This window comes from Pelophylax lessonae, assembly GCF_965119305.1.
Source record: "Pelophylax lessonae genome assembly, chromosome: 12".
NCBI lineage: Eukaryota > Metazoa > Chordata > Amphibia > Anura > Ranidae > Pelophylax > Pelophylax lessonae.
Window position 1 is genome coordinate 129,483,836 of NC_138779.1, and position 12,572 is coordinate 129,496,407.

The 12,572-nt window shown below is 43.6% G+C and overlaps 1 protein-coding gene across 1 annotated transcript in view; it reads right to left on the reverse strand.

Annotated features, from left to right (window-relative positions):
• Positions 1-1,081: 1,081 nt before the first annotated feature.
• Positions 1,082-12,572, reverse strand: part of DDX6 (DEAD-box helicase 6) — a 141,914-nt gene continuing 130,423 nt past the window's right edge. Inside the window, exons 11-14 of the mRNA XM_082273177.1 lie at positions 11,936-11,999; positions 5,835-5,936; positions 3,376-3,555; positions 1,082-1,641 (exon numbers count right to left, since the gene is read on the reverse strand). Of these exons, the coding sequence (XP_082129303.1) occupies positions 3,383-3,555; positions 5,835-5,936; positions 11,936-11,999 (339 nt within the window). The 3' untranslated portion in view covers positions 1,082-1,641; positions 3,376-3,382. The remainder of the gene's footprint in view (positions 1,642-3,375; positions 3,556-5,834; positions 5,937-11,935; positions 12,000-12,572) is intronic.

Below are 12,572 nucleotides of genomic sequence, written 5' to 3' on the forward strand. Positions count from 1 at the left end.
TCCCCATTAATGACTTTTTGCCAATTATTTCTGCTTGCAACCTAAGTTTTTGGGTTTTGTGAAATGTGATTTCACAGCAGCTGCCAATTCCTGTGCTTCCAAGGGGCACCTGGATGTGCAATACTAAAAACTGTAGAACAAATTCTCGCATAAACCTTAAAACAAAAAACTGGACATATTATAGCTGCACAATCCAGGTGTTGTGAGAAGGGGCAAAAACTTCAGTGATGGTTACTCCCGATACTTAGAGGAAAAAAAAAAAATTTCTTTGAGTAATACTTCAGAATTTGAAGGATGGAGCAAAACCAATTTTGAAAATTGGGGAGGAAATGGCATTTCCAGATAACCCAAAAAAGTTATGCAACTTCGGAAACTTAACATTCCATCAGCAGTTTCTGTAAAATGTTGCAAGAATGAGCCTCTAAACAGGGGTAGGCAACTCTCAACTCCAGTTGTGGTGAAGCTACAATTCCCTTAATGCCTGTGCCTCTGGAGTCATGCCTGTGGCTGTCAGAGTCCTACAGTGCTTCATGGGACGTGCCGTTCAAAACAGCTGAAGTGCCAAAGATTTCCTACCCCACTAAAATTTAGATGAGGTCTAACTTCACAAAGAAACCTTCAGTAAACCATCAAAGTCAAAACTAAAATTTATACCTCCCCCATAAAAAAAAAAAAAATGTATATATATATATTTACAGTTTTGTACAAGTATACACATCAAATCCAACAGAATTTTCCCCTCATGCAATGGACATCTTTAAGGAGAGGGGTATGGATTTGTATTATATCTGAACACAAATGTTGCTTGCAGGTTAATAAAAATTACACATTTAGTGTTCAAAATAAGAACAAAAATCAAATAGCAACTGCAATAAAGTGGAGGGGATGGAAAAATGCGTTTTTACCCCCTAAATTGTTTTCTGACTCAGGCTCTCATTTTTTGCTTGTGTAATTACAGGTGTACATATTTACAAATCATTGGGACCCCTGAAGCAAGCTTTTGATTTTTCAGATGAAAGTATGCATGAACAGTTTTACAGCTAGTAGTTCATGATTTGCAAATTCCACATATGTTTAAGAAAAAAATATTCAAGGAAATTAATATTGTGTTTGTCTTATAAGGGCTGCATGAAAGGTCTTATACATAAGGCACTTTGCACAAGTAAAAGTTTGCTTATGGAATATTGTTAAAACATGAACTCTAAACTGCCACAAAAAAATGTACAGGAATAATGACAAGCCAGTTTTCAACTGTATGCAAATTTCCAACTGAAGGGACTTCCTAAACCAAGTATTGCATTGCTGACCCAGGTGAAAACAAAACCATTATAAGCATATAATAGTGCAAGGGTCCTCAAGCAGAAAAGTGGCCAGAAGGTTCTATTATGCACTCCCTCTCCCAACGGAACAGAATGAGAAAACAAATAAGTGCAACTACATTAATCTTATGAGCACACAGTGCAAACAATGGGGTCATTAAAAATGTCTGAGGGGGTAAACCAAAAAAAAAAAAATCAGGCTCAAAACTGCTGGTAAGTGTTCTAGAAGGCAGGAGGAGATAAAGCCATGAAGGGGGGAAGAAGCCCTCATCAAGAAAATTATGCATGTTGGGATCCTCATCTTCTCGGGGCCAGACCATGCCTAAAATAAAAACAAATGAAAATGGTTAAGCAATCCATACTCTATTACCTTTAAAAGAAGCGTGGGATTAAAATATTTATACTAAGCTAGGGCCTGCCAGCTCTATGATCGAGAAGATCACGACTGCCGATTTCTTGGTCTTCACTTAGCAGAGTGGTGACTAATAGAGATTCACTGCTCTGCCCTTCCAGCGTTCACTGGAGCACCAACCTGTGGAGGAGACCGGAGCAGATTGCTCAGGCTCAGTGGTGCGCTGAGAGCCTGAGCCAGCTGCCCGTCAACCATCTGGCCTGATCAGAACATGGTCAGGGTCCCTGCAGAGCCTGAACTGATATTAGCAGACAGCAAGCTTTAGCCCACTGTCAGTTCTGCACTCCTGTGACCCAGATTCAGCTAAGTGCATACTTCAAAATAAAGGATTTGCACTGCAGGTGTACTGCATAGGGGTGTTACTTATCAATTTGTAGACAAGTCATTGACTTGCAACAGACAAGATTTCCCTAAACAGTAAAGCAAGGACAAGAACAAAGGCTGTAAAAAGTAACCCAAAAAAAAAAAAAAAATTAGTTTGCTGCTCTAAATTCTCTGGATTCCAAACCTTACTCTCTAGAGCTACACTTGTGTGGTGCGGGGAAAGCCCCAATCTGTGCATATTTTCTGCTACGCATGAGACTCGAACTGAGCTTGTGATATGCTATGGCTGTCACTAGGCCTGCACGATATTGAAAAAAAAATATTGCAATATATTTTTTTTCCAACGATATATATTGCGATATTGAGGGACCCATCAATCCAGCCTTTCTGACCATACAGGGTTAATGTATGTTACTGTAGGGAATGGGATTCAGTGCACACTGCAGCCTTGTACCATAGGGTTAATGTTACTGACACTGTAGGGATTGGGAAGGATGCTGGGAATGGAAATCAGGAAGCATGCAGGCAGCCTTCTAAATTTTAATTGCAGATACTGGGCAGGTCAGGGTTAATATGGTAAAATCAATTAGTGACAGTGTGGACTCGATCAGATTAGACAGTGGGGGTTGTAGGAGGCTCACAGCACAGCCGCATATGGCACATTCAGGGAGCCAATCACGCAGTGAGTAGCGGCACAGCGGAACCAATCAGGTGTGCAGGCATGCGTGATTGGTTAGCTGTGCAGCTAATCACGGCGTGATTGGCTCCCTGAATGTGCCATTGAGAAAACTAGGGCGGAGAGTGAGACTCACTGAACGTGTGTGGGGCGGGCTGCAGTGCACGAGTGAGTCAGTGTATGCTCACCGCTGAAGCAACCCGACTTCTCCCTGCCTAACACAGAAGTCTGTGAGTCCTCCGAGTCCCTCCCCCTGCCTATGCAAATATCGCCGACGGCCACAGAACGATAGTCGATATATCGACTAGCTGTCACTGCATTTGTGACTGCTTTTGGGTGTACAATTTGTATTGAGTTTGCCTGCACCGCATCACATGGTAAACTCCACCATGTGATCCAGATACCGTGTGGCTCAAAAGGTACATGCATCTGTTTCAACGTGGTGCGATTTGGACCCATTCAAAATGAATGGGCTCAATCCACATTGAATCGCACGTGAATTGAACATGAAGGTGGCGTGGCTCGTGCGAGTCACATACAGTTCATAGTATGAACCAAACCCTCCCCCCCCAAAAAAAAAAAAAGTGCGTTCTTGATCTTAATTCAAAAGCTTAATTCAAAATAGGCCACAAAAGTAAACTGACTTGCAGATTAACGTTTTTCCTCTCCAGACTCGCTGTGATACTCTGCCACATAGAGGCTTTTGTCGATACTGGTGGGTATGGGCTTGATCTCGGTTCCCAACTGCTCTTCAATACTTTTAAGGTTAAATCTGTCATCGTAGGTGATCAGGTTGATGGCAAGCCCAAGATGGCCAAAACGACCTGGTAAACAAATGTAACAAATCAACTTAAGCCTTCGAAATAGAAATAGCTAGTCTTCAAGATTATAAAATGGAGGCAATATCCAAAATTTTGTAAAATCGGGAACAAATCACACTTTATTAAAAGATGTTCTGAAGGAACAGGTTAAAAAAGGCAGGCCAAACACTTGGTACAAAAGGTAGTTTTACTGCAACTTTCAAATGACATGTCAGGCCCAATTCATTATCTATGTAGTTTGTCCATTACCATTATTGCACTAGCACCTACACAACTCTTTGTACCTCAAAACACAACTACAATAAAGTAAATGTAAAACTTCAACAATCCTGACAGGAAAAATTATTCGCCCATTAAAAAAAAAAAAAAAAAAAAAAACATACAAGATGAAATAACCCAATTTTCCAAAACAGCCCTATTTATAGCATTCTAACACACAGCGGTTTTAGTAATTTAGTTGTTAAATTAAGCTAAAGAACCAATTATGCCAACTTGCACTGGGTAAACTTCCATGTTGTTTATAGAGTAGGTATGGCATTAACCTGGTCCACACCAGCAATCGGTCAACCATTCCCCAAGCAGATTTAGCCAGAGTATCAGAAGGCCGACAGGACATATGAACTTTCCCCAAGCTGTCCATTGTCAGACTAGGTGAACTTTAGGTGTTATTCTAAAAAGGCACCTTAAAAAAGGGCACCTGTGCCCAGACTATGGCCATTAACCACTTCCATGCAGGGCCAATTCTGGCATTCGTTTCCATGCAAAACATTTTTGCTAGAAAATGACTCAGAACCCCCACACTTTAGCAGAGACCCTAGAGAATAAACTGGCGATCGCTGCAATTCGTTGTTACACAGTATTTGCGCAGCAATTTTTCAAACGTAATTTTGGAAAAATCTTTATTAAATTAACCACTTTTAAGCCGGAAAGTATATGTATGTATTGCAGTCTTGAAGTGGTTTACCGGGATGATGGCTAAAGGTATACGCCATAACCCCCAGTTTTTTTTTTCCTTTTAAAGCCAGCAGCTGGCTCGTTAATGAAAGCGGTCTGAACTCATGAGTTTCTAGCGCTTACCATTTTTGCTGGTTCACCCGAGAAATGATCTGATGGTGCAGCCCCATAGGCCAAGGGTCTTAAAACTATGGCCCTCCAGCTGTTCAAGATCTTCAAATACCCATCATGCCTAGTCATGTCTGAATGTCAGAGTATTACAATGCCTCATAGAACGTGTAGTTTTGCAACAGCTGGAGGGCTGTAGTTTTGAGGATCCCTGCCATTGGAGATCAAAGTAGATCCTCTGACTGCCTTTATGTTCTTGGAGGACCCTCGCAAATTGCCACTTCTAGTCCAGGCTGGTAGGATTTATTTTTTTATTTTTTTTTTTTAAAGCAAAATAATTTTTGATCTTTTGCTTTATAAAGATTTGGGCTGTTTTTGACCCCAGATCTCTCCATAAAAGAGGACCTATCATCCTTATTTCTATTACAAGGGATGTTTGCATTCCTTTTATTTTTTATATTAAGATAACAAAATGAAAGGGACAGTGTTAAGTAAAAATAGGGACTTTTTTTAAAGAACCCCCACCCCTCCATGCTCCTGCACAGAAGCAAACGCATACGCAAGTGGCACACATATGTTAACCATATTCGCACCACACGCGAGGCATCGCCACGAACATTGGAGCAAGAATTCTAGTGCTAGACATTTAAAAAATTGCACGCGGTCATGGAACGACGACAAAGTAAATCTTCATAGGCTATGCTCTAAAGCTTGACATGTTAGTATCCATTTACTTGGATGTAACATCTTTCACATTTTACAAAAAAAAAAAAAAATACTGGGGTATATTTTTCCCCCCGAATTCATTAAACTGTAGTTTTTCCCACAAAATGGCGTTTGAAAAACCGCTGTGCAAATACTGTGCGACAAAAAATTGCAACAATCATTTCATTCTCTAGGGTCTCGAAGAAAAGTGCCAGAAAAAGCCTGGTCTTAAAATGGTAAAGACTAACATCTCCACAGTGCTACATCTATAGCTATGTTTGCGTGACAGTGGTGACCAACAGTAGCGAGGATGAATTTTCCCCAAGCAGATACAGGCAAAAACTGATACTGGTGCCAACAACCCCACTATATTCAAAACTAGAATACTTTGGCTGGAGTTCTATTAAACATCCAATATGCTTGTCCATTGTGCATTCTGTTTTTAGAGGTCAGTGCAGCCAAGAAAAAAAAACTTCAGAACACGTTCCAAGACAATTTCACTTTAAAATTCTTACCTGATCTGCCTATACGATGTAGATAGGTCTCTGCCAACTTTGGAAAGTCAAAGTTTATCACCACATTCACAGCTTGAATATCAATACCACGGGTAAACAAATCTTAAAAAAAAGAAAGAAAACATTTTTAAGAGCGGATTCAGTTACAGCACCCATTTTCAGGAAATCACACAGTAAAAGCTAGAAAACCATGCTCGTTCAAGATAGAAATGCAAAAAGGAAAAGGGTAAAACCGTGTTATAGGTATTTCTAGGAAACTGGATTTAATAAGCTTTTGAAAAATGTGGGCTAATTTTGCTCACTTCCTGAAGTTCAAACTGGCTGTTTTTGGATAGCTATATAGAGATACAGTAATCCCCCGCTACATCGCGGTTCAGTTTTTGCGGTCCCGGTAATTCGCGTTTTTTTTTGTAATGTTATTTTACTATACAAATCATTAAAAATGAAAGATTTTTGTGTTTTTCATAGCTCTTGCTCTGTCTCTAAGTATCTTTTATGTGTTTAAATGAGTTTCTATTTTAAAAGTGTGTTTAAAGACCTTAAAATGCTTCTACACGTACAGTGACAGTAAAAAATATAATAGGGTTTTTCCATTTCGCGGAATTTCACTTTTCGCGGCTGGGTCTGGAACGTAACCCCCGCAATGGAGGGGGGTTTACTGTATCTATGTATATAAAAACCTTGTGAATTACAACCATCACCACCCCAGGGAAGAAGTGGTCTTCAACATACATAAGTATTCACAAATGTCCCAAGTGGCCACTTGTAAGGCTGGCTAATCAGGATGCAAACCTTTGCTATTCCGGTCAGTCCTCCTTCCTTCAGATGAACTATTGAGTAGAGGTCCGTGCCTTAAATAAGGTGCTACAAGTGCCCGTGTCCAGCAAATCAGGGATGCGTAATCTTGTTGGGACCGACTAATTGTGGCTAGTGATGACCATCCTGCAAGTTCACTCTTTCATAATAGTATGCAAACTGAATGGAAATGCATACAATCCAACTGGATAAAGTGCAACACAGTCCTCGCATAGAGGTAACCATCATAGATCTAGATACAATATCTATCCTGGACATATACGTGGCCGTTGCCTTAGTAGTGAGCAGCCGCACTTGGGAGGTATATACACTGAACAAAATTATATATGCAACACTTGTTTTTGCCCCCATTTTTCATGAGCTGAATGTTCACAAATCTGACTAATTCTGTTTTAGTGAGCACTTCTTTGCCAAAATAATCCATCCACCTCACAGGTGTGGCATATCAAGATGCTGATAAGACAGCATGATTGCACAGGTGTGCCTTAGGCTGGTAACAAAGCCCACTCAAAAATGCAGTTTTATCACACAGCACAATCCCACAGATGTCACAAGATTTGAGGAAGCGTGCAATTGGCATGCTTACTGGAGGAATGTCCACCAGAGCTGCAGCCCATGAATTGAATGATCATTTCTCTACAATAAGCCATCTCCAAAGGAGTGTCAGAATTTGGCAATACATCCAAGCGTTCTCACAACCGCAGACCACATGTAACCACACCAGCCCAGGACCTCCACACCCAGCATCTTCACCTTCAAGATAGTACAAGACCAGCCACCTGGACAGCTGCTGCAACAACAGATTTGATTAACCAAAGAATTTCTGAAATTTTCTGTCAGAAGCTGTCTCAGGGAAGCTCATCTGCATGCTAGTCATCCTCATAGGGGACTCTACCTGACTGCAGTTCATTGTTGTAACCGACTTGAGTGGGCAAATGCTCACATTTAATGGCTTCTGGCACTTGAGAGGTGTTCTCTTCACAGATGAATCCTGGTTTTCACTGTAAAGGGCAGATGGCAGACAGCGTGTATATCATGTGAGTGAGCGGTTTGCTGATGTCAACATAGTGAATCAAGTAGGTTTTTGGTAAGGGCAGGCGATTGTATGGAAAACACAGGTGCATTTTATTGATGGCATTTTGAATGCACAGAGAGATACCGTGACGTGATCCTGAGGCCCGTTATTGTGCCATTCTTCCATGACCATCAACTATTACAGCATAATGTACCGCCCCCATAGTGCAAAAATCTGTACACAATTCCCAGAAGCTGAAAACATCCCAGCATACTCGCCGGACATGCCACCCATTGAGCATGTTTGGAATGCTCTGGATCAGCGTATACGACAGCGTGTTTTAAGTCCTGCCAATATCCAGAAACTTGCACAGCCATTGAGTGTATCATCATTCCACGGGCCACAATCAACAACCTGATCAACTATGCGAAGGAGATGTGTTGCACTGTGTGAGGCAAATGGTGGTGGTCACGCCAGATACTGACTGGTTTTCAGACCCCATGGACTTCATGCGAAACTTCAGTACCCACACAAGGCAGTTTAGAACCATGAGGTCCAGAATTGGTTGTACCTTGCCTTCCTTCCTGGGAACTGTAAAGAGGCTGGAGTAAAAAAGCCATGAAAAATGTCTGCAGTCCAGACAGGAACAGTCACGCCTTAAAGTAACAAGTCTTGCACTGCCCCAAAGAGACCCTGTAAGCGATCTGGGGACAAGAGCAGGTTGGAAGGGAAGAACCTTTCTGGAGGATAAGACCCAACTCTCATAGCCTGACCGAGGATCCAGGGAGGTCCATGGATCCTGAAACCAGCGAAAACCTCTCATGCGCAGAGAATTATCCATGTCTATAATAGGGTTCCTTGCCCTTGGTAGCTGGCGAAAGAAGTGTACTCTTCCCCTCAGACTCTCAACGATGTCATCCAAGGAAGCTCCAAACAGGCTATCCCCTACAAGGGGGAGAACAGATAAGGCCTTCTTAAAAGTCTGGTCCCAAGACAAGTATTTCAGCCAGATAATACTCCGAAGGACCATTGCTGATACAGACATGCTAGAAAGAAATCAAAGGAGCTGCATACAAAGAAGCATAACATAAACTGAAGCCCCTTTATCAACTGATCCACCAGCTCCGCAAGACAGGGAGAAGCCGTTTCCCCTCCAGGTCCTGGCATAAAAAGTTTAGCCCACTTGGTCAGAGTTTGCGACACCAGGGCAATAGTAAATACCGGCCCAAGTGCCGAACCAGCCACAGCAAAGCCATGGCGGGCCAGAGCCTCTACCCTCCTATCAGCTGGATCTGTAAAGGCCGGGGACTACTAAACCAGAATGAAGGTAGCTTTATTCAACCTGAAAACCGAAGAGTCTGCTACAGGTAGGACCCTCCACCTTTTAAGCAGTTAATCCTCATAAGGATACTGCAAGGCAAAAAAACGTAGGAACCACTGCGTTTTGGATAACCCCACTGTTGTGACAATGTTGTCAAAGTAAGCAGAAGGGGGGGGGGGGGAACAGCCTCGCCGCTTTGAAGGGCCTGTGGGCACCGAAAGCGATCAGGGCCTCTGACGCAGCATCAGCCGCAACCTCCATTTTTTAAAGTGTATCCACCAGCACCTTTTCATGTGCGGCTAGGGGAGCAGACGAATCATCCTTCCCATCTGAGCACTCAAGGGTGCTTGGAAGAGCAGAGCCAGCAGGGTAACTCGCACCTGAAACAATTTCAGGATCTGATGTAACAATCAGGGGGGGGGCTGCCAACTGCAATCCCACAAAAGGGACCGTGATTGAGGGCCCACCAATAGAACACCTACTAAACCCTGCAAAAAGACAAGGGGGCCACCCTCCAAGCCCCTCCATAGAGGCCTGCATAATAACGCGAAGGCAGGAACTTTTCAGTACTAAAAAAAGGGGAAGGTGCCCCACAAAGGCGTCAAGGCTGTCATTGAATTGCCCCCACAGCGTCACCCCTTACAAGGGACACGCCAAGCTGACCGCATGGCCTAGCGTGGAGGCCCAACCGCAAGTGCACAGATCCCAGTCCGGCAGATGCTCAAAGGAAGAGTGAGGGCTTCAGACAAACTCACGGGGGCCGCACGACCTGTCCGCATGGCCTAGTAGGTCGCAAGTCGCAGTCTAAGTTTGTAGGCACCCAGCCACAAGCCCCAGGGAAGCCGACCACCCAGAGGTAGTGGAGGGGAGGACGGATGCCCGAACGAGAGGCAGTGGCTTTAGCCACCCTCACAGGGGAAGCACCACAGTTTACGACCAGTAGGCAGCAAAGACGCGGCCTAATTTTTTGGCCAGATCCGGTCAGGTGAGGCACAGACCCGCAGATGCTAAACCATACGCTTTCCCCTAGCCCAACAGCTGCCGCAGGGAGCCCAGAGGACAGCTCTGACTAGTCCCCAATCCACAGGGTGGCAGGGAACCCTGCTCAACCGCCTGTTTCGCACCAGGAAACATCCGGTCAGCAGCAATTCCAGCAAGCCCCCCTTTACAGCATGTGGCAAAAGCCAGCTCTTAACCTCATCCAAGAAGGGGGGTGTTCTACTGTCCCAGGGAGGGGCCTACATCCACTGAAACCCTCCAGGAGTATATGGGGGGCAGCTACTTACCATACCAGGAACAGAGTGGGCAACGCTCTGGACAGACCACCACTCCATCAGAATGTGGGTGGCTGTCGGCCAGGAGGAACCCTACGACTCGGGCCAAGGCCAGGTCGTATGTGCCCTCGAGACGTTTAACTCGCAGGCCAGTCCCCCGTCCAGTGGGGCTATGTCGTAGCGTACCTAGCGCAGAGCTGTGTGCCTCTTTAGCTTAGAGTGGGTGTATACCCCCTGCCACTGCCCATAAGCATAGTCAAGCTTTTTCCTGCCTATTGTCCTACTCCTGTAGGGGGCATTATAACCCAATGGTTAAAAAGAATTCCACAGTAAGATGGGTAATAACAGTTACCCCTTACCTGGGCCTTACTGGTGCCTGTGCCACTCCCTGTAGAAGCTGTATCCATCGCTGCAGCCGTATCCCGTGGCTTTCAGTACCGGTTCCGGAGACCAAAAGAACACCTGCGCTGGACCGGAACAAGCACCAGCTTGCTCTTCCCCTGCGTCCAGCGGAAATGACGGTGCGCGCCCCCTGCCCATGCGCCGCCCCTCCCGGAAACCTCACTTCCGGCCGGACGTGTGTCACTCGATCCGGGACAAGCGGCGGCAAATTTGAAAAAGGTAGCGGTGGGAAGAAAAAAGGACTGCACCGCCAGCCAAGAATGCCATCCAGGGGCTGCGCTCTGAGGGGTCCTGACTCACCTGAGCACTAAGGGGGGGGGGGGGGGGGGTTTAAGGAACCCATGCACTGCAGTCGGTCACGTGAATGGGAGGAAGCAAAAGTCTCCAATATAGGGTAAGGCGGACGCAGGAAGCCCGGTCTCTCAGGACAGCACCTTAAGAGCCCAGACTCCCCACATGTGTTACTTGGCCGGAGGAAACAAAAACTGATGAATGGTGGGAAAAGCCTCCTTTTAAAATCTGGTGGATGGGGCGTTTCCTGTTGGTGAGAGGGAGGAGCCATTTCTCAAGGCGCTGTCCTGAAAGAAGTTTAGGGAAATTAATATTTGTGTCACTCAAATTAAGGCCAGGGCTGTACAGGCCAGGCATGTTCTAGTCTTACCACTTGTTTACCTGAAACCAGTCTGCAAGTCATTTATGATGGTACAATGCCAGCGGCCATCTTCAGACAAGCTTACCTATAGGAGATGTCCATCAAGTTATGGAAAGTCTAAACTTATCTCGTCTTCTACATCTGGCCATTCTATGACAGAACGAAGAAATGCCTAGAAGCACCTGTTATATGATTGGATGATTTTCAATGTTATTGGATAGATTTCAATCCCTAATGTGTAATTGGATGAATTTGGATCTGTAAGATAATTGGCCAGTAATTACTGGTAATGAGTTTACTTATCTCAATGTACTAAACACAAGCACTGAGCTAAATTATTTGTTCAGCAGAGATCTTCCACCTGTCTCTCCGTGTGTTATATTGTGTGCACAAAAAATCCATCCGATCGAAGACCACCTGCATCCTAGTTCTTGTTATTTGACTGCTGTGGGAAAATCAGTTTATGTTGAAGACCTGAAGGCAGGCCACTAGGATATAGGCCAGTAAGCTATAGCTTTTCCTGCTAACTGGCAAAATCTATAAGCCTGTCAAGATGTTCTTAATACATCAAGACCTCTCCATTACATAAAGGATTAATATAATAGATTTATAAAAACTTACCAGTGCAAACAAGGTTTCGGCATAAGCCATTTCTGAAGTCGTGGAAAACTCTATTCCTGTGCTCCTAAAAGACAGTAATGAAAGTTCTATTGCATTTTTCATAACACAAATATATATATATATATATACACACACACATATATATACATATATATATATATATATATATATACACACACACATACATATATATATATTATATATATATATATATATACACACACACATATACACAAAACCCTCGAGCACTACCACAATATAGCCTCAAAATCACACCAAATAAGCAGGGGGAAAAATATATAAAAATTAGGAGTCAGTTGCAGCACTAGTTCCCATACCAAACATGAAAATAAATACTAAAAATTTTTTGGTAGTTTGCATTTCTCAGTCATCCCTAAAACAAGTGGCAAGGGGTTTATTTACACTGGTTTAAGTCTTGCTCAAAATTTCTTTAGCGGTCAAAGTTTGCAAAATTTGATTTGAATGAAGATCAGATCACATTGTAAGTCTAAACATTTAGAGATAGAGGATGTACATGCAAGGCAACTGGGAACTATTTTAGCAACTAGTATAAACTTCTTTGGTAGAAATCCTAAATTCCTGCATGTACTAAGACAGAAAAAAAAAAAATTTCCCT